Source organism: Polyodon spathula, chromosome 5 (assembly GCF_017654505.1).
Source record: "Polyodon spathula isolate WHYD16114869_AA chromosome 5, ASM1765450v1, whole genome shotgun sequence".
NCBI lineage: Eukaryota > Metazoa > Chordata > Actinopteri > Acipenseriformes > Polyodontidae > Polyodon > Polyodon spathula.
Window position 1 is genome coordinate 17,830,024 of NC_054538.1, and position 20,766 is coordinate 17,850,789.

The 20,766-nt window shown below is 36.7% G+C and overlaps 1 protein-coding gene and 1 long non-coding RNA gene across 2 annotated transcripts in view; one reads left to right on the forward strand and one right to left on the reverse strand.

The window, feature by feature from the left end:
* Nucleotides 1-14,224, reverse strand: part of LOC121315659 — a 66,704-nt gene extending 52,480 nt beyond the window's left edge. The window contains exon 1 of the long non-coding RNA XR_005950299.1: nucleotides 13,362-14,224. This is a non-coding gene — a long non-coding RNA (uncharacterized LOC121315659). The remainder of the gene's footprint in view (nucleotides 1-13,361) is intronic.
* cdc42ep3 (CDC42 effector protein (Rho GTPase binding) 3) lies at nucleotides 8,965-19,106 on the forward strand. The gene is made up of 2 exons (XM_041249932.1): nucleotides 8,965-9,318; nucleotides 17,689-19,106. Exon 2 carries the CDS (start codon nucleotides 17,951-17,953, stop codon nucleotides 18,821-18,823), a length of 873 nt encoding a protein of 290 aa, XP_041105866.1. The 5' UTR covers nucleotides 8,965-9,318; nucleotides 17,689-17,950; the 3' UTR covers nucleotides 18,824-19,106.
* Nucleotides 19,107-20,766: the final 1,660 nt, after the last annotated feature.

Genomic DNA, 20,766 nt, shown 5'->3' on the forward strand with positions numbered 1-20,766 from the left:
TCAACCCCCACACATTAATATTTGGTAGAGCCACCTTTCGCTGCAATAACAGCTTTAAGTCTTTTGGGGTAAGTATGTACCAGCTTTAAACACATTGTCGGAGTGATTTTGGCCCCTTCTTCTTGGCAGATTTGCTCCAGGTTGGACGATGCTTGTGGACCGCAATTTTCAAATAGTGCCACAGATTCACAATGGGATTAAGATCAGGACTTTGATGGGCCTCTGTAGGACATTCACCTTTTTGTTCTTGAGCCACTCCAATGTTGCTTTGGCCTTGTGCTTGGGATCATTTTTTTTGAAAAAAAAGCATTCTTGCTGAAAGGTAAATTTCCCCAAGCTTCAGTTTTTTAGCGGACTGAAGCAGATTCTCTATCTTGGTCTCATCTGACCACAAAACCTTTTCCCACATCGCAGCTGGGTCACTCTCATGCTTTCTGGCAAACTCCAGATGTGCTTTCAGATGGTACTTTTTGAGTAACGGCTTCTTTATTACCACCCTCCCATACAGGCCAGTGTTATGCACAATATGGTTGACTGGTGCATCATTACTCCACTCCTAGCCATTGAACTCTGTAGCTCCTTCAAAGTGATTGTTGGCCTCTCTGTGGCTTCTCTCACAAGTCTCCTTCTTGTGCGAGCTCTGAGTTTTGAGGGACGGCCTTTTCTTGGCAGTGCCTGGGTGGTGTGATGCAGCTTCCACTTCCTGATTATTGATCCATCTGTGCTCATTGGGATATCCAAACACTTGGATATTATTTTGTACCCTTTCCCTAATCTATGCATTTGTATTACTTTATCTCTAACTTCTGTAGAATGCTCTTTGGTCTTCATTTTCCTTCAGATTCACAGCCTTACCAATGATCCTTCTACAGTGGGGTTTTTATCCAGAAAATATGACAGCAACTTTAATGGTTCACAGGTGGAGGCCAATGGTAAGGTAATTGTGTCCTCGTTAGGGCAATTTCTTTCATCGGTGCAAACTGGGAGCTTCCACAGCACAGGGGTTGAATACTTATGCAAGCAAGATATTTCAGTTTTTTATTTTTCTTAAAAATATTTCCCAACATAAAACCAATGTCACCTTACAATAATTGATTCTGAGTTTTAGTGTTTAAAAATAAAATATCAAACAGAACGAAATTTCAGTGTACCATTTGTAATTCAGTAATATGAGAGAATTGGTCAGGGGTCTGAATACTTTTGCAAGCCACTGTGTGTATATATATATAAAATACAAAACTGAAAGATCATAATTGGATAAGTCTCCACCCCGCTGAGTTAATACTCCGTGAAACACCTTTGGCAGCAATTACAGCTGTGAATCTGATGGCATAGGTCTCTACCAACTTTGCACACCTAGATTTGGCAATATTTGACCATTCTACAAAACTGTTCAAGCTCTGTCAAGTTGCTTGGGCAGCGTTGATGACCAGCAAACTTCAAGTCATGCCACACATTTTCGATTGGATTTAGATCGGGGCTCTGACTGGGCCACTCAAGGACATTTACCTTTTTGTTCCTTAGCCACTCCAATGTAGCTTTGGCTGTATGCTTTGGGTCATTGTCATGCTGAAAGGTGAACTTCAGTCCCAGTTTCAGCTTTCTTGCAGAGGACAGCCAGTTTTCCTCACGGAATTCTCTGTACTTTGCCCCATTCATTTTTCCTTCTATCCTGACAAGTGCCCCAGTCCCTGCCAATGAGAAACATCCCCATTACATGATGCTGCCACCACCATGCTTCAAAGTAGGGATGGTGTTCTTTGGGTGATGCACTATGTTGGGTTTGCGCCAAACATAATAATTTGCATTTAGGCCAAAAAGTTTAGTTTCGTCAGACCACAAGATTTTTTGCCACATGACTACAGAATCTCTTGACTGTTTTTCTGCATACTTCAAACGGGATTCAAGGTGGGCTTTCTTGAGTAATGGCTTCCTTCTTGCCCCCTACCATATAGGCCAGATTTGTGGAGTGCTTGGGATATTGTTGTCACATGCACACTTTGACCAGTCTTGGCCATAAAACCCTGTAGCTCTTGCAAAGTTGCCACTGGCCTCTTGGTAGCCTCTCTGATCAGTCTCCTTCTTGCTCGGTCATCCAGTTTGGAGGGACAGCCTGATCTAGGCAGGGTCTTGGTGGTGCCATACACCTTCCACTTCTTAATAATCATCTTGACCGTGCTCCAAGGGATATTCAAGGCCTTTGATAATTGTTTATACCCATCCCCTGATCTGTGCCTTTCAACAACTTTGTCCCGGAGTTCTTTTGAAAGCGCCTTGGTTGAGTCTTTGCTTTGAAAAGCACTACCCAGCAGAGGGAACCTACAGTAACTGCTCACTTTATCCTGAAATCATGTGAATCACTGCAATTTAACATAGGCAACTTAACATGGTGTGTGATTTTGGAGGCGATTGGTTACACCTGAGCTAATTTAGGATTGCTATTACAAGGGGAGGGGGGAGGTGGACATTTATCCAACCAAGCTATTTCAGTTTTTATTTTTAATTAATTTTCTACAAATTTCTAGAATATTTTTTTCACTTGGAAGTTGTGGGGAAGGATGTGTAGATCATTGAAAAAAAAAAAAATTTAATGCATTTTAATTCCAGGCTATAAGGCAACACAAGATGAAAATTTTGAAAGGCAGTATAGACTTTCTATAGGCACTGTACATTTGTCATTTGTCATTTGACTTGTTTTGTTAACAAGCAGAGGTCTTGCCCGCAGAAAGGCAGGAGATTTGGTATGTTAAGCACGGACTTTGCTGTTAGAAACAGATATTTGCTCTGACTTCCTGCACTCACATTCCACAATTGTATTGGGTATTAAACACATTACATTACAAAATATTTATTAGCTGCCTGCTGATTAAAACAAATTTTTATGGAGATTCTAAGTAAATGATCAATGTAATCAGATACAGCAAGACCACGTAATGGTTAACTCTGAGCCTCTGTCTTTATCTCAGCCTCAGATGTAATGAAGAGAATGGGGTTATTAAAATGAACTATATCCAAGTGCATTCCTCTGGTTCTTGTAAAGCCTTAGGATTCTGGAAACTGTTTTTAACCCTGTACTGAGGATTTGTTTAGTGTAACTGATCTGCCTGAGCGTCTGTAACAGGAGCAGGGCTCTCTCTCTCTCTCTCTCTCTCTCTCTCTCTCTCTCTCTCTCTCTCTCTCTCTCTCTCTCTGCCTCTTCAGCACTTTAACACAGTATAAATATATACTCACTGCTGTGTAAACACTGAGGACCATCTGGAATCCAACCTGCAAACCATGTCATGGATTTCTTTAACGAAATGAGTTAAACCCTTGTAACCTTGTAAAAAGGCACCATTGTGAATTCTACAAGGATTAGCAAGTTTACAATGCCTCACATCTATCCTGTGCATTCATGATGGCTTAGCATGGATTTCATCAGCTTTATGGTCTACACACTAATAGCAGTGCAGTAATATTCCGTTTACACCAGTGGATGCAGGGTGCTCTACATGTGCTCTGTAACTTTTTAACAGATCCACCTTTTTAAGAACATTTAAATAAAAACCTATACAGACTTAATTTATTGTGACGTAATATTACTTCAGCTTATATTCAAATTTTCAAGTAGAATTTGATTTACTACCGTAATTCACGGTAGCACACAAAAAACTAAATAAATCCTCACCAGCACAAATAATGCAGGAAAACTGAAATTTTGTCTGCAGAGATTTGGACTGACTCCAGGTGTTAGCACACCAAAGATATAAAGTGCTGTTACACTGATTCTCATTTAACTGGCAAGCCCAAATGACAGAAATATCAAGATTATTGTTACTCACTATGAATGACTCATATCCATACAAAAGTGTACATTTTGGAAAACATCCCTGGAGATGTTATTAATTGTCAATATTAAAAGTAGTCCCAGTTAATCTGTGTCAGTGCTGCCAAGCAAAAGGTGTGTGATGGAAAGGGGTGTTTCTTTCAAACCAGTGGGGTTGCATTGTGGCCCCATAGAAGAAGGTATTGTAATAGCGATTCTCACAGAAATAAATGGAACCAACTTCCATAACCTGAGGATAACAGATACAGTAGCTAATGGGATCATCAATTACAGGCAAGCCATCATTAATAATTTTAAAAAGCATTGTTTGTTTTTCTATGAAAACATAAGGCAGCATTTGTTCTGTATTATTATTGATACTTGCTTTTTTTGACAAACTTAACAAATAAACAACATACATTAAAACAGTAAATACATGTAAACTGAAAAATGTCTCAATGCTGCATTATGACATTTATCTCCCATTAACCCATTAAGAGCATTTATAACTGACATCTACATTATTTAAATATTATCTTTAAATAAATTGTTATGATAACTTACTCTAATTTTGTTAACCGCAAAAGTTAAGTCTAAATGTAACTGTTAATTCTGCAAATATAGCCCTTCAGATGCTTTCACAATGCCTCAATATAAAATAAGAAACCAAAACCTAAAAATTATACATTCAATGACTGAGTGAAGCTGTTTAAGTCTTGATTCATGACTTTATTATTTTTGACGTTATTATTTTGTTACTTGTGAAGAACCATTGTATTTTCTGTTACTACTGCGCCCAATTAAACATGTACTTATGATGATAGATGTAATTAAGTAATTTATTTTAGTCCCAGTATTATGATTTAACATTAGAAGCAAAATGGAATTAAGGGTTGTGGTGAGTTGTTTCAAAGGACAGTGAGATGTTATTAGAAATGTGGCACCCTGCCATTGAACGCCTCTCCTACTAATAAGAAAGGGGGACACCCTGCCATTCAATGCCTCTCCCATGATAAGAAACTGGGGCACCCTGCCATTGAACGCCTCTCCTACTAATAAGAAACGGGGGCACCCTGCCATTGAAAGCCTCTCCTACTGATAAGAAAGGGGGCACCCTGTTGTTGAACGCCTCTCCTATTGATAAGATAGGGGGGCACCCTCCCTTTGAACGCCTCTCCTACTGATAGGATAGGGGGGCACCCTGCCATTGAACGCCTCTCCTACTGATAAGAAAGGGGGGGACCCTGCCATTGAACGCCTCTCCCATTGATAAGAAGGGGAGGGGCACCATGCCACTGAACGCTTCTCCTACTGAAAAGAAAGGGGAGCACCCTGCTGTTGAATGCCTCTCTTACTGATAAGATAGGGGGGCACCCTGATGTTGAATGACTCTCCTACTGATAAGAAAACACCATTTGCATCATGTCTCCTGTATCTCATGTAACATGCTTTCATGTATTTATTTAACACAGTGTCCTGGGCATGCTGTTACAAATGTACGGTGGCACATTATTCACACATTTTATCATTTATAATGTGAAAGTATAGAGAAATTACTACTGAATCACTTTATACATGATCATTGATTTAAGGAGTTAATACTCAGAACCTCAAAAGTCTGGAAATCTAAAGAAATAAGCTGTTACTGTTACATTTGCATAACACAATTGTTATTGTATGGCTTTACAGTGTTTGTTCAAACTGCATTAAATATTATGATATGTTGTTAGCTAATTTGCATTATCTCTGCATCTGTTTGAATTGTTTTATGTGTGTTTTTTTTAACAATTATATACATGTATAAAAAGATAAACATTTTAAACATAAAGGTTTTGAGGGGGTTGGAGATAGAATAAAGACAGAGCAATGTCTTACAGAAACAACCATTGCTCGTCTTATGTCAAACCAGTGCAATGAGCGATGTTGCAGTTTACTGTTCTTACTTTAAGTCAATCAGAGTTGTGGGGTGTTTACAATGAATTTCAATTAAATCACATGTTATTAATAATCTCTTTAAGCTGAAGAAAAAAAAATCCACTAACTGTTTCCTGCTTAAAGCAAAGTACATTTGCTGTTCTATCTAGCACTGATTTTTAATTTCAGCAGGTAGAAACCAAAATGACAGCTTTTGGCCCCATGAACTGTAAGAAATGTCTGTATTTTGGTCTTCTGTGGTGGTCTCCAAGCCAAAAGCTGCAGCCTATGAAGGTGTTTCCTGGACATTCATTGTTGATCTGCATCTGTAAACAGCTGCTAATTCACAGTGGCAGCCTTTTGCCAGGAGCAGCAACCAACACTATATAACAGCTAAAAGGGTTAAATAAACCTCCTGTTTATACAAGAGCTCCAGAAATAGAAAATACGAATTCCCGACATTCTTAAGAGCAAGCTAATCACTTGTATTCTTTTTTCTTCTTCTTTATATATACAATTAAATAACTGAATTGTCAAAACTCTTAATCTAGATCTACATCCATGTCTACTTACTATTCTCAGACCTCCATCTAAAATGTGGAATTTTCCATATTTTCTCAGTTCCACATTTCTGTTTTGATGACAGAACCCAGCAGTTAAGAACATACAGTCATATTTCATTTCACGCTATGACAAACTAAACTTGAGTACTGTACTATCTGTAATTACCACCCTAGTTAATAGTTTCTATTTTTACACTGGCGTCAAAACAGATTGCATCCTGTAATAACTGGCTTAACAAACCTGGAAAAGAGTGCTGTAAAACAGCACTATAAAAGAATACTATAAAGGGTACTGTAAAAGAGTACTGCAAAAGTCTGTGAAAAAGAGAACTGTAAAAGACTGTAAAAGAGACTGTAAAGGGCTTTAAAAGAGAACTGTAAAAGAGTACTGTAAAAGACTGTGTAAAATACAGTGGAAAAGAGTACTGTAAAAGACTATGTAAAAGAGTACTGCAAAAGACTGTGTAAAAGAGTACTGCAAAAGACGGTGTAAAAGACTGTAAAAGAGTATTGCAAAAGACTATGTAAAATACTGTGTAAAAGACTGTAAAAGAGTACTGCAAAAGACTATAAAAGAATATTGCAAAATACTGTGTAAAACTACTGTAAAAGACTTTATAAAAGAGTACTGTAAAAAATGGTGTAAAAGAGTACTGCAAAACACTGTGTAAAAGAGTACTGTAAAATACTGTGTAAAAGTACTAAAATACTGTGTAAAAGTATTGTAAAGGATTGTGTAAAAGAGTACTGCAAAAGACTGTGTGGAAGAGTACTGTAAAAGACTGTGTAAAAGAGTACTGCAAAACACTGTGTAAGACTAAAATATTGTACAAAAGAGTACTGTGAAAAACTATGTATCAGGAGGGGTGTCCTCTTTAAAACACCAACAACAAATAAACCTATAACCCACTGTGGCAAATGGTATTGTCTGTTATCTACAGTACCAAGCTACCCAGTAGCAGAAATGTTTGCTATTTCTGCAGAGTAAACATCTGCTTTTGCTAAAAAGTATGCTCTTGGTTGCCCTCACTTCAAAAGCAGCACAACCAGAATTACATTACTTTGCAGTGGTCTAACTATGAAATAATGTAACCAAGTTTTCTCTGCAACTTTTGTTGCCGTGTGCTGTAAAACCTTTTGCATTTTTCTATTTGAAAAATACAGTTCATGTTATCGAACAGTTTAAATTGTTTATAACCAACAAAAAAAGAAACAAGCTACTGCAATGAAAAAGTAGGGCTGTATGTGTAGGTTAGTGGAGCCCAGACATTTGCAAGGTATGAGGACTGTCATGGTGTTTAAGGATTTTTCCATTATAAATGCATCTTCACATTATATATTGAGATGCATCATGTTTTTTAAAGCTCTGCAAACAGTCAATGCCATTGCAAGCAGCATGTGGTTATATATTAGCCATGAAGCATATTTAATAATACAAGTAAGAACTGTGTATGATGTCCATGTAGATTACAAGGAAAAATATACTGTTTAAAAAATACTGTTGAGATACCATTATAATACCAATGCTTTAGTCCGAATAAACCCAACTTTAACTGTTACCAGGCCAGAGCACTAACTGAAATGCCATGATAAAATCTTTTTTTGGACAGTGGTCCTGATAATGCTACAGCATTATCGATTACCAGTACATAATTGGAAATACTATTGAGGTACCATTGCAGTGGTGTAGTCGAGCTTAAAGTCGCATAAAAGGCACGCCAAGTCACATGAGTTACATCTCCCGCACAATCGTCTGATTCAGTCAGTAATCCAATGAAAACAGCATTAGGAACTTCTTCTATTGCAAACTACTTCTTTAAGAAGGCTAAAAATGCTGATGAAGATGACAGCAACAGTGCATCACCTACGACCACGGACCCAAACGCAAATGAAGCAACTGACACACAGACACTGAATTAAAGTAAAGCATTCTGACAAAATGGAGAAAGACACTTTGTGGAAATTAGATCAATGCATTACTTGTTATCTGTGTTACTAGAAATTCAGTATACAAATAAAATGTGAATTTGTATAATCATTTTTGTTTAAGAATATTTTAGTGGTGTTCAGGTATCTTCAGATTTAGGACTACACCCCTTGTGCTGCCATTGCTTCATAATACAGGACCATTGCGTTGCCAGTGCAGTGCTGTTGAATTACGATTGCATTGAAAATCTGTTGATAAGGATTGGCTCTAATGAGGATGAGGATCAGCTTTCCCACCAGTGTGTCATACGCACCCAATTCACTCACACTTGAAGTGTGAAACTCTTAAGACTTGACATGTTTGCCCATTCCAGGTTAGGGTCAATAGCAGGTCATAAAGTTGAAATAACGTCACACCTACTTTGTTTGTCTTTTTTCTTTCTTTTTTTAATGCACCAGAAGTAGTCATGGGTGAGAAACAAAGTACATTAGGTTCTTATATGTTCTTGTTTTGCAAAGGACATGAATGGCGTATGGGTGTACTTAACTTTTAAAAGTTCCTCATCCCATTCCGTTTAACCACTAATTTGAAGAGAATAAAAGGAAACAGCTTGCTTCTGCATAGGTCCAAAAATACCCAATGTGTCGCGTCTGGCCGACCAAGCACACACAGCTTTTTCTGTTTGAGAGTTCCACTGATCTTGTCTGCCAGGATTTAAATAGAGTTGATTCTCTCATCTCAGAGAGAGAGAGAGAGAGAGAGAGAGAGAGAGAGGGAGAGAGAGAGGATAGAGGCCGGCCCACAGCACTGTACTGCCTGTAGTGTGTCTGCCTTCTGCCCTGTGGCTTCACTGAGCTCAATTTATCAAAAGCGACCAGGTTTTATTAACAGTTCCCACATCACACCATTTGTGAAGAGAAGGACTTAAAGACGTACCTGTTGCATATAAAGGGCTACTTTGTGCTTGTTTTATTCAAACTTCAACACCCATCCCCCCTCTCTTGAAAGAACTGGATGCTTTATTTTAAAAGAAGAGAATTTAAATTGTGTTTGCTTACTGGATTCAGGATTGACAGACTGACACAGGTGTTGGATGCTTCTGTCTACCGGTGAGTCTGAAGGAAAACTTAATCAGCTGTCCTCTACTAACCATTTTCATTTCAGTTGAGCTCATGGTTTTGTCTGAAACACATGCTGCTGTACTGTACACTGGCATAGCACAATCTCTTAAACATGAAACTGCCAGGCTTTGCACAGCTTCTCTGTAGGACTGCAGGCAGTTCTGAGCCAGGAAGATAAGGTGAGAAGCTTATAGATTTATCACCAGCGTTCCTAGGAGTAGAAATAACTTCTGTATTATGTTTTTTTTTTCTAATACTTATTGCTGCATGGGTTTTAACAAGAGATAATGAAGTACTTGTTAAAACAGAATGTAAGAATGATTCCTCTGCTATGAATTTTCATCTAAGTGAAAGTAATAATGTCAAGTACCTCATGTTAGTACAACAACTATAATGTTTCATAGAGTTGTATGGAACACACAGTGTTGCACCATGCTTATTAATAACATGACCCAAATACAGTTTCTGTATTAGGAATTTCTAAACAACTGGTAATAATAATACAAATAATAATAATAATAATAATAATAATAATAATAATAATAATAATAATAATAATAATAATAATTGAATTGCTTGTGTAGACATGAAAAGCAAACTTAAAAGGACAGCCTGTATGGAGAAACAGATGCAGTTATGGAAGTTTACCAATCATACAAGGGGTCACAGCAAGGTGCTAGGAAAATTTCAGAAGAAGCTTGAACTGATAACTGAGTTTAGGAGGCGTTCTCACAAGGGTCTGGAATTGTTAGTATTCACCCACTTTAAAGACTCAACAAAACTTGTTATCCCAATGGGTGCCTTGGTAGCCCAAATGTTCTATAAAAAAATGAATCAGTCCAAATATTACTTGAACCTCTGACTATTTCAAATAATTAAAAAAAAAAAAAAAAAAAAACAGTTAATGGGAGGACCAACGCATTACACACTAGTGAAAGAAATGTTGCAGTAGTGATCACTAGTCAGTTACTGCAGATGTCTCTGACAGCAGCTGAGGACTTTAGTAAACTGGAATGTACCCAGCACTGTGTGCCATCAGGAATTTGTTTTTTGCAGCAAACAAGAATCTGTGGCACTCCCCTGTGACTCTCGGGGGTCAGTCCAGCCAAGGACCTTTCACCAGGTGCCTAATTATAATCTTACCTGTGAAATGTAAAGTGAATCTGGCTATATTTGGCTGGGCTAATGGGAACCACAAGCCAAAATCCAATGAAATTTTGCATGGACATATGCCACCAGAACATGCTACTAATACTGTGAATGAAAGTCATGGCAACATACTTTTTCACAGTTCTGACACCTGATTGGATGGACCACAAATGTCTATATAAATTGGAAAGCAATTTCTGAGGATGTTTTTATGAACCTCTGCATTATATTTTATCCTTGGTTGAGGATACAGACCAGAACTGTACCTTGTCTATTTGGACAAACCAGGTTTTTATACTTGAAAACATAGCACATTCAATTCAATAATTATGGTAAGAAGAGAATTGATTGAAACAAGGTCCTTTACTCTAATGCCACTTTGAGAGCCACAAGTGGCTTCTCCATTCTTTAGTCCTAGAATATAATGATTTCAAGGGTACTCCATAATACAGTGTATGCAAGCAGTTGCAAAGGAATAGAGAAACGAAAATAGAGTAACTAGGTGTTACTTCAGCATGCAAAATGTAAAAAAGTAAAAATGGTAGGTTTCAATGTCTGGAAAAAAAAGTAGGATACAAAGTGGAACCCGCCATGCTACCAAAGGAAAATAAACTTGACTTTTAAATGCCATCATTAATATTACGGTTAACAGCAGGTAATAATTGCAGTCCTGACTACGCCACACTCTTTAGTTTTTATATGGAGGTGAGAGATCCTCTAGAATGTCAACTTAATTACACACAACTATAAAGGAAAACCAGAATAAAGTAATACCACACACAGGTTATTTTATTTGGAATAGCAGATGGACACCCAGAAAAGAGTTTACCATGCCCAAAAGTTTGTTAAAAATGAAAAATTATTCATTTTTGTCACAGTTCAATAATATTTAAAAAGTAAGCCAGTTCTAACAGGAAGTGTTTCTCAGCAACTATACACAGAAACAAGGTAATCATTAGGAACTTTGAATAATAGTAATTCAATAGATGTCAATACTCATTAAATCACATCAAATAACATTTCAATAGATATCAATAGTCATTAACACCACATTGTGTTTCAAATAGGTAGCAACAACCACTAGCAATGAATAGTAACAGTCCTTTAAATTAGTACATTTAAAAAAGCACCAATCAGTACCCACAACGGCTAGGGTCTGGATATCCTGAGGGGACACCCAAGCTGGAATGGCCCTAGGTAGCCAAGCACAGCACCACCAGCTCCCCCTTACATGAAGTGTGTCATTTCAAGCTGTCTAAGCTGTTGCCTACATGACCAGCCAATCACCACCAAACCCTCTTGTACAGAGGATGGTAAATGGAACAACTATTGCTCCCCAACAGGTAGCAGCACTCAATACACACCTCAGGACACCAGGGATACAATTTAGCCCAAATGACCTCCCTCCTGAATCATCAATTAAACAGTGCACAACCATGATGGGACAGTGGCCATCTTTCCATTTACAAACAATATTCATTTAAAAATCACAAACTTAGAACTGGTAAAATAAAATACAAGAAGGACTAAAATAGAAGCTACCAATGAAATATGCTGTGCTCTCTGTTTATTCTTGTTTTCAAGTCCATTGTACAATTTATTCAAGTACCTCCAGTTTTGTTTTAACACATTCTAAATTACTAAACATTATTCATTAGATAATATGCAAACCTCAGTTTCACAATAAGCAGAATTATACTCACTTTAAAACATACAGTTCATGCAGCATTAGAATATCAGCCCATTTTCTTTAACCCAAGACCTTTATAGATCAGAACTTACATTCTAAGAGTTAAAGACAATATCTCTTTGATCACATAACAAGATCCAGTAATATAATAATTAATGCATTTTCTCTTTCTCGCCATCAGTGACACAAAAAGTCTGCAACCTGTTAGATTTACAAAAACAAAACTAGAATTAAAAAGACAAAAGACCAAAGGTAGCTTGATAGCTCTCAGACAGACAGACAGACAGACACAAAGCACGGTGCTTTATTTTCTGCCCTCTCCATTTTCAACCTGGTTTGTTGTTTTAAATAAGCCTTAAGCATAAATTAATTCAATCAACGCTTCTGGTGCCATCGGTAGGAACAGAAAACAAATGAAATATTCACAGACACTTTATGCCGTGATCACACAGTAATTAAATAGTGAATAAACAAAATAAACAATCATAATACACTCTAAATCATAGTAATAATCTAAGTGACACTAAATGTCAAACAATATTGTGACCATGCAAATAAAAATACATTGAACACCATGTTACATAAGCTTAACCTAGTTCCTACTCTATAAACAGTTTGTAACAGCACATATGCCTATTTCCTCTTTAGTTACTGAGAGCCTATGTTTTTAGAACCATATTGAAATACAGACATGACATTTACATGACACATAATGGGTAACACTGAGTCACCTCCTGAGAAAGCCACACGTTTGACCGGAGGGTGCAGATTTAAACAGAGGCCTCTAAATAGCGGGTTGGGTTCAAAAGACATGTGTTGACAAACCTTATACTATAAACAGACAAAACCCTTTGCCATCAGACTGAGACTAATTCCAGTATGTGTTTTCATTATTGAAAATAAGTATTACTCCATAAATATTATTAAAATGAAAGGAACACTTACAGTCTCTTCTCCTTTCAAAATAAAAAAAAAACTTCAATTGAGATTAAAATGCAGCTGTTTACTTCAATGAAACTGTAAATGTGTCTATGGGATGAAGGGTAAACACCAGACAGTTTAGGCATAAAAGAACCAAAGCCAACGCCTGTTCTATAAAGTATTTATTTAAAATGCTTCCACCTGCTTGACATCTGTATATTTTATTGCTGTTCATAAGCTGTTAGCAAACTTAATGTGCTACTTTACTTACAGTTCTGTTTCAGCAAATATTGCATCCTCAAAGTTGGTGTGAAAGTGGAGGCTCATCTTTTGTATCTCTGGAGACACAACTCTGTAACCAGAGACAGCAACTACAGTATTTATTAATGTGATGTTCAGCCAGATCTGGTTCAACACTGTAGTCCAGCACCCTAAGGATGTATCTTTTGACCTCAATCAATCCTAGTGACATTTTCTTTATCCCTGAGGATATTTTACAGTGTTTTGTTTTATTATCACCCCATTCAAAAACATTCGATTTTACAAAAATAAAAAAGGTAAAAAAAAGGTCCATTGATATCAGACCATAAAGTGATGGTCCCTGAATCCTCCCAGTGTTTCAATCTTCGGTTCTATGTACGATTATTACTGTGCCCACAACACACACACAAAAAAAAGTTCTGTACTCCTGCAGGGAAATTGTATTCAACTTTTGCGGGGGCGGTGATAGATACCGTCTTTTCCTCTTTTGAGCCCTGCGTCTTCAGTCAGACCAACCTTGCATCTTGCAGTGCTATTGTTTGACAATCGCAAAAACAGCATGTTCATTAATCATTAAACACTACTTTATTCTGGTTTCCCTTTACAGTTGTGGAAACGTAGATCCAATAGTTAATTAAAGTGTTGACATCTGGTTAGGTAGCACTCTTGGCTTACGGTCAGAAGGTCACAGCTCAAATTCAGCTCAGAGTTAAGCCAGGGTGTACTATATCTGTCAGTACCCAGGCAGGCCTTTTTGAGAATGCTGCTTTGATAGAGGTGTACGTCAAGTACCATGTAAAACCAAGGCACTTTCTGCTTTGTGGACTTCAAAGAGAATACACCGCTTTTATTAAAGCATACATGTTAGGCTTTGATGCTTTGAAAAATTCTTCTTTGTTCTTGACCCTAGGTTCCTAGTTTTACATGGAGCTAAATGATTACAGTTTTTTTTTTTTTTTTTTAAAGAAATGACATCTATTATTAGTGATGTTTTCAGTTTTATTTGTTTTTATATATATATATATATATATATATATATATATATATATATATATATATATATATATATATGGATAGGGAGGTTGTCCAACAAGTATTCACAAAGTGTTTACATAAATTAAATGTAACATCTATACAAAACAAATTTAAATTGAACAGGTGCTTGTTCTCCAGTAATAAAACTGGCATAAATGTTTGTGAATTTAATACTGACCAAATAGATCACTGAAGTGTTGAAATAGTATTTCTGTATTGATGCAATTTTGCCGAAAAACATGTTTGTCTTGCATTCCAACTTCAGGGACATTTTGTTTTGTTGTGTTCTAAGTTACTGGCAAATCACAGTTAAGTACTGCCTTCAGGAACTGCTTTAGCAAACAACAGATGTGTCAGCTGCAACTGCTATCACTTAAGAAATCTCTCATTTATGCTTTACTATTCTGAAACATGATAAGGATGTGCAGTAGCCAAAAAAAAAAAAAACAGCAAAAAAAACCCCCCTAAAACAACATTTGAAAATATCCCAATTACATGACTAGTAAACATTAGAAAACCAGCTACCAAGATTACTATAATCAGTCACTAAGAAAGAATACACAGTGTGCTGTAGATGTACAAAGAGAATGTGTTCAGAGGGTCAGGTCCAACACAGGCTGCAGTAGGGATAGTCCATTATATTGGACTGTGTCCTGAACAGGCCCCCTTCACAGTGCCCCTCACTGCACGTGCCTTGCATTCTCTTTCATGGTCTAAATTTAGTGGCAGCATGCGGCAGGGATATTTGTGGAGTGAGGAAGATGCTTCCAAAAAAAAGCTGCTATGCCAGTTTAACTGGTTTAAATGATGATCTCAAACAAACACTTAAGTGATACAAATTATTATTGAAGGCAGGCAGACTAGTGACCATACCACACCATGATATCACTAATTAATAAGTGAAAGTAAGGGCATTATAGACTGCTGAGGACCTTTCAGCCAATCACAACTCCAGTTTCGCTACGACACATCACAGACAACCCCATCATAATTTCAGCCATACAATAGTTTTTTGCTTGCCATTACCTGCTTGAAGAAATCATACCCAACTCACCTCTTAAATCAGAGTCAATTCAAGACAGAGATATCACTATTATAAAACTATTGTTATGAACACAAGCCATTGTAATGTGATTGTGGACCTTGTATATACACAATAAATCAGTACATAATATAGCTATAGGATAGTGAGTATCTGTGTATTCGTAATATTGACATTTGTATCGCATGAAGCGACCTACATATGTCAGCCAACCAGAAACCCCTAGTATACTTTTTAGACATTTTGTACTGATTTCATTCCATGTTAACTAAACAGGCAACTTAGCATTTAGTTTTCCGCAACTTGTATTACTGTATCCTTATTGTAATGTCCGTTCCGATATATGGCTGTTATTTAACATGATTTAATTAGACCATTATCAGAACTGTACAATTGTGCCAGTCGATCCTACTTGCATTGCAGTCAATCTAAATGTGCCGTTAAAAGCAGTTTGAAGGCTCTATATAAAGGGAATTATTTTGTTAATCAAACCTGAGAAACTGCTTAGGTTTTGGTGAAATACATTTAAATTCCCCTGTTGTATGTTTTGATAGTTTCTGTTTCTATTCAGAACATATACAACAAGCAAAGAAAGGTATTAAATGAGTGGCATCAATTGTGGTTCCATTTCAACTTTAAGCATGTATGATGGTGTTATAGAATAAATAAATAAAAGTCAGAAAAATCATGATAATTTCTGGTATTTTACATTAAATAATAAAAAAAAAAATACTGTTAAATATTTGAAATATGTTCTTTGTTTATAAGATTGTGTGTACCCTAAATTACAGTGTCCTGCTATGTTTCAGACATCGCTTTGTTAAATCATTGGGGAGCAATAAGCCTTTTTGGAGGTTCTTTCCTTAAGAAATGGCCATGTAAGGGTTATGTGTAAGCCTTCAACTTGTCACCCAGCGTAAAAAGAATGTTAATGTTTTTATAGAGATACATATTTGGTAGACTTGGCTGCGCAGGCATTCCCGCACCAGGTCACCTCTGAAAGCAAGATGGTTCATCTCTGGAGGTCACTGGTTAAAGACTTTTGAAAGTAAACATGCCTATATAAGGGCACTGCACTTTTTCACTTTCTCTATGTTTATTATAAGAATTGTAAGCCACTTTCAGGAAACCCTATGTGCTTTTCTAAATAAGCAGCACACCCAATCCAAGTATGTGGAATACAGGCTTTTTGAATTACAGATTTTAACCCTTTGTGGACTACAACAGAGTAAAGCCTATTCTGTTTGAGCCTGGAATGCCTGTATTTTCAATATTAAAGCTGCTGTTGGTTTGTTATGAAAAGTCTCCAGTAATCGAATGAGTTTTACTGAGTAATGCAAACTTTGTTGAAATGCAGTTTCCAGTGCTTTAAGCTACTCTGGTAAGGTAGTTTTGGGAAACAGGTCCTTGTGAAATACAATGATACACCTGATAGAATCTAAATCTCTGCTAAAAATCCAGGTATTTAGGCATGGTTGTAAAATAGACCTCTCATTTGATATGTATATCTCTTCAGGCAAACGTTAGTAAAACAATTATATTCCTAAAGTTTCCATTAAAAATAAAGATATGTCAAAATCCATCAATTAATAGTCCTATTTTTTTTTTTTTTTGCTTCCTTACTGAGAGTGTCTGAAAAGCATGATTCGGTCGGGATGAGGTACAATAGGGTAGTGTGTCAATGCTATGTGGCACCCTTGCCCACGATAAACCCTGTCATTGGAAAAATGATTCAGACTGCAATGTGGCTTTTTCCTTCCCTTTCCAGACAAGGGTTCATTGAATGGGCTGGTGTTTTTCATGGTAACTTTCCACAGAAAACTGCCAACATGCTCTCTCAAAAACTCTTTTGTGAAATAGTTGGTTTAAAAAGTACTTTATATGTAAACAGATTAAAAATAGACATAGTTTCTGGATTTTTTGGAAGGCTGTCTGAGGTTCTGTCTGCAAGTCACAGCCTCTGGTATTCTTAGTCAGGGGATGGGTTAATTTTTTTTGCATAGACAAGTGTAGCATTTCCATGAACTTGCAGTATGAAGGGACTAATACTGTAAGAGTGCTCAGCAACTGTATCCAAGGAGTTCCGACTCCAACGTTGACTGTCTGGGCTCCTTTCATTCTTCTTACTGAAGGGAAACAACATCATAAAACTGATCTGTAGGATGGAACCGTCAGTCTTATTATTAATTGTTTTCATAAAACCATGATTGAGTGAACCATGAAGAGATAGTTAATGATAACATGTTTCTTTCTTTTCCAGCCAGGTTTCCTCCTCCTATTCATGAAGAAGCTTGATGGGATTGAGTCCTTCTAAGATTACCTTCCCAAGGAGTAAACATTCTCAACTGTGAACAACTACCGCAGAGTGTGTTTTGGATGGACGACAAAAAAGCTAGAGGTGCCATAGGTCAAGAATGTGAGAACAATATTGACCATGAGGGTCTTCATGTGAGGATTTACCCAATGGTCTGAAGTATTTGTCTATTTTGTCTTCTGCATACTTTTCTGAATTGGCCTGAAGGATGCCAGCTAAGACGCCTATCTATCTCAAGGCAACCAATAGCAAAAAGGGCAAGAAATGCAAACTGAGGGATATCTTGTCCCCCGATATGATTAGCCCACCACTTGGGGACTTCCGCCACACCGTTCACATCGGGAAGGGAGGGGAACAGGATGCGTTTGGAGATATGTCATTTCTGCAAGGGAAGTATGACCTTTTGCCTGGTCAAGAGGATCCACGATCTCTTCAGTTTATCGGACACAACGAGTTTTCAAGGGCGAACAGCGCCTCAGATGCCACTTTTTCAGAGACTCCCTCACCAGTGCTTAAAAATGCCATTTCACTTCCTGCCATTGGTGGATCACAAGCGCTTACTCTCCCCCTCCTTTCCACTGTCACTTTCACTCCAAACACTGAACCCCTTTTATCTTTTAACCCTCCAGAGAAGCCAAATAAGAAGGACTTACCAGAGAAAACTAAGCCCTTCTTTTCTGCTGTGATGTTTCCTCCCAAACCCGAACCCCAGACACCTAGAAAGCAATCCTCAGTCTCTTTAATCAAATCAGTAGAGCCCGAACTAACAGAGAGAAACAAGGCGGTTGAAAATGGTAAAATACATACCGGTGATAACGGCTATAAATGGTCTGCTCCTTGTTACTCCAATGGTAACGGCAAAGTGAATAATTCAACAACTTTGTCAGGACATTACGTCGACTGGTTTAAAATCAAAACGGTAGAGGACAATCTTCTTAATGACTGTCAGTTTGAATTTACAAAAGAAAAAAGTGCCTCGGAGAAATCAATCTCAAATATTACAGGATCCCTGCTGTCCCTGGAACTTGACCTAGGACCTTCCATTTTGGATGAGGTCCTTAACGTTATGGATAACAAGTAATGATTTCAGAATTGTAGAAGATGGGAGAGAAAGGGAAACCTTTTAAACGATACAAGAATGGTGTTGATTGCACACTTGTTTTGTTTTGATCTGGGACAAGCACTCATTTCTAGCAAAATGAGGGGAATGACATGACACTCTTTATATGCATTTTTATTGATCCAGTAGTTTGTTTTTGTTTGTTTTTGTGTTTTTTTTAGCTTCAGTAGAGTATGCATTAAAAAAGCTGTGATGTAGTTTTTTTTTTACCATAAAAGTAAACATGGATTTTTTTTTTTTTTTTAACAAATTGATATAGTAGACTTTTACAATTTTTTAAGTATCATTTGTTTTGTTTGTTTTTTCAAATTAAATTATATACTGTTTGTTTTCATCATACTCAGAGCCTTTGCCACTTTTATATGTAGCTCTAATACAGTATTGTTGTATGTATGCTATTTTTTTCATGCTGTATTTCAGGAAACATATTTTTATTATTTTTCTTTTTTTCAGCGTGTGTTAGAATGTTCTTTAAAAGGAAACTGTCTTCTATACCTTGGCAACCAAGTTACAACTTGCGCATATAATAGACACAAAAATATAAAATTTTCCTTCATTGTTTAATGGAAATTTCCTACCTGAATAAAGTCATGAACCTATAAAGGCCTCCTCCTAAATGTGTACACTATTGGAAACGCTCAACCCTTGTTTTGTTTGGGTAGACCTAATATACTATATACAGCATTTGCAATGTCTTGTGCGCTTTTATACCCTGTCCCCATAATAGGATGGGGAACACCATGAATTAACTACTTCATACACAAACTGCTGTCAGCGTTAATCACATATATACTGTAGACATATATACATTCTGGTTGGTTGGTGGACTTTATTGCAGAAAAAAAACTAAATGCATATTACATAATAAGATGACTGAAACAGTTACATTACAATGCAATTTTAACTAAAAGGAAAGAAAAAATATAAACTTTTTTTTCTGGAAGAATAAATTGATTCATGCAACATGGCAATATGTTAATCACTATGACACACAGTTCTGTGAGTTATTATTCAACAGACAAATGTTGCAGAGTCCTTTATACTGTATGCAAAACAATAAACAATTCAAGTATACCTTGGTAGGCTTGTGTGTTTCTGTTAAATAATGGATTTGTATTACTTTTGTGAGAATATTTTGGGTTACATTGCTGTTGAAAGCCCCAAAATTTCTTCCGGAATTCTGAAAAAACGTTACATTAAAATTCCATAAAATTCGGACTACCAAAAAAACCCCTAACAATTAAAGGATTTTAAATATGACCTCTTATAAATATGGACACATATCGCCTTTTCTAATTTAATTCTGTATTATTCATGTGTAAGGTACAATAAAAAACAAATAAAATACTGTACAGAATACAAGAGCTAGTACATTGCTATCAGACAACATGTGATTCAATTACAGACTGGTTGGAAACTCTCATAGCTAAATTAGGGGTTAAATTTCAAAAGGAGTAGTCTTGCTAAGTCCAATTGGGTGTGAACTGGCTACTTCACAGTGCCTAACAGCTGTACAGATCTGATAGAATAAGTTGTTTTACATTCCAGCATTTCAATTATATAGTGCCCTTCACGACCGAGGCAGCCCCAGACTTCTTATACAGATATTGGTTTGATCAGTTTTATGAATGTAACTAATTTAAAAAACGGTACAGCTCATTTCTTATGACCTATCATCATTACCTGCCACAGTGGTGCAAATAAAACCTAACCATAGGACTGACATCAGTAACAATATAAGTGAAATCTATTGTGTATTTTTGTAGTACAGTATTCATTCTACAGCGTTATTTTTTTTTTATAATACTGTAAAACAGGAAATAACTTAATTTTGTGGATGTCATGCTGTGAAAATATTTGCAACAACAAATGTTTACACATGTAAACTATGCATAAACTATATA

Excerpts from the sequence above, each read along its gene's own strand:
- cdc42ep3 (XM_041249932.1), top strand. The coding sequence starts at position 17,951 with ATGCCAGCTAAGACGCCTATCTATCTCAAGGCAACCAATAGCAAAAAG.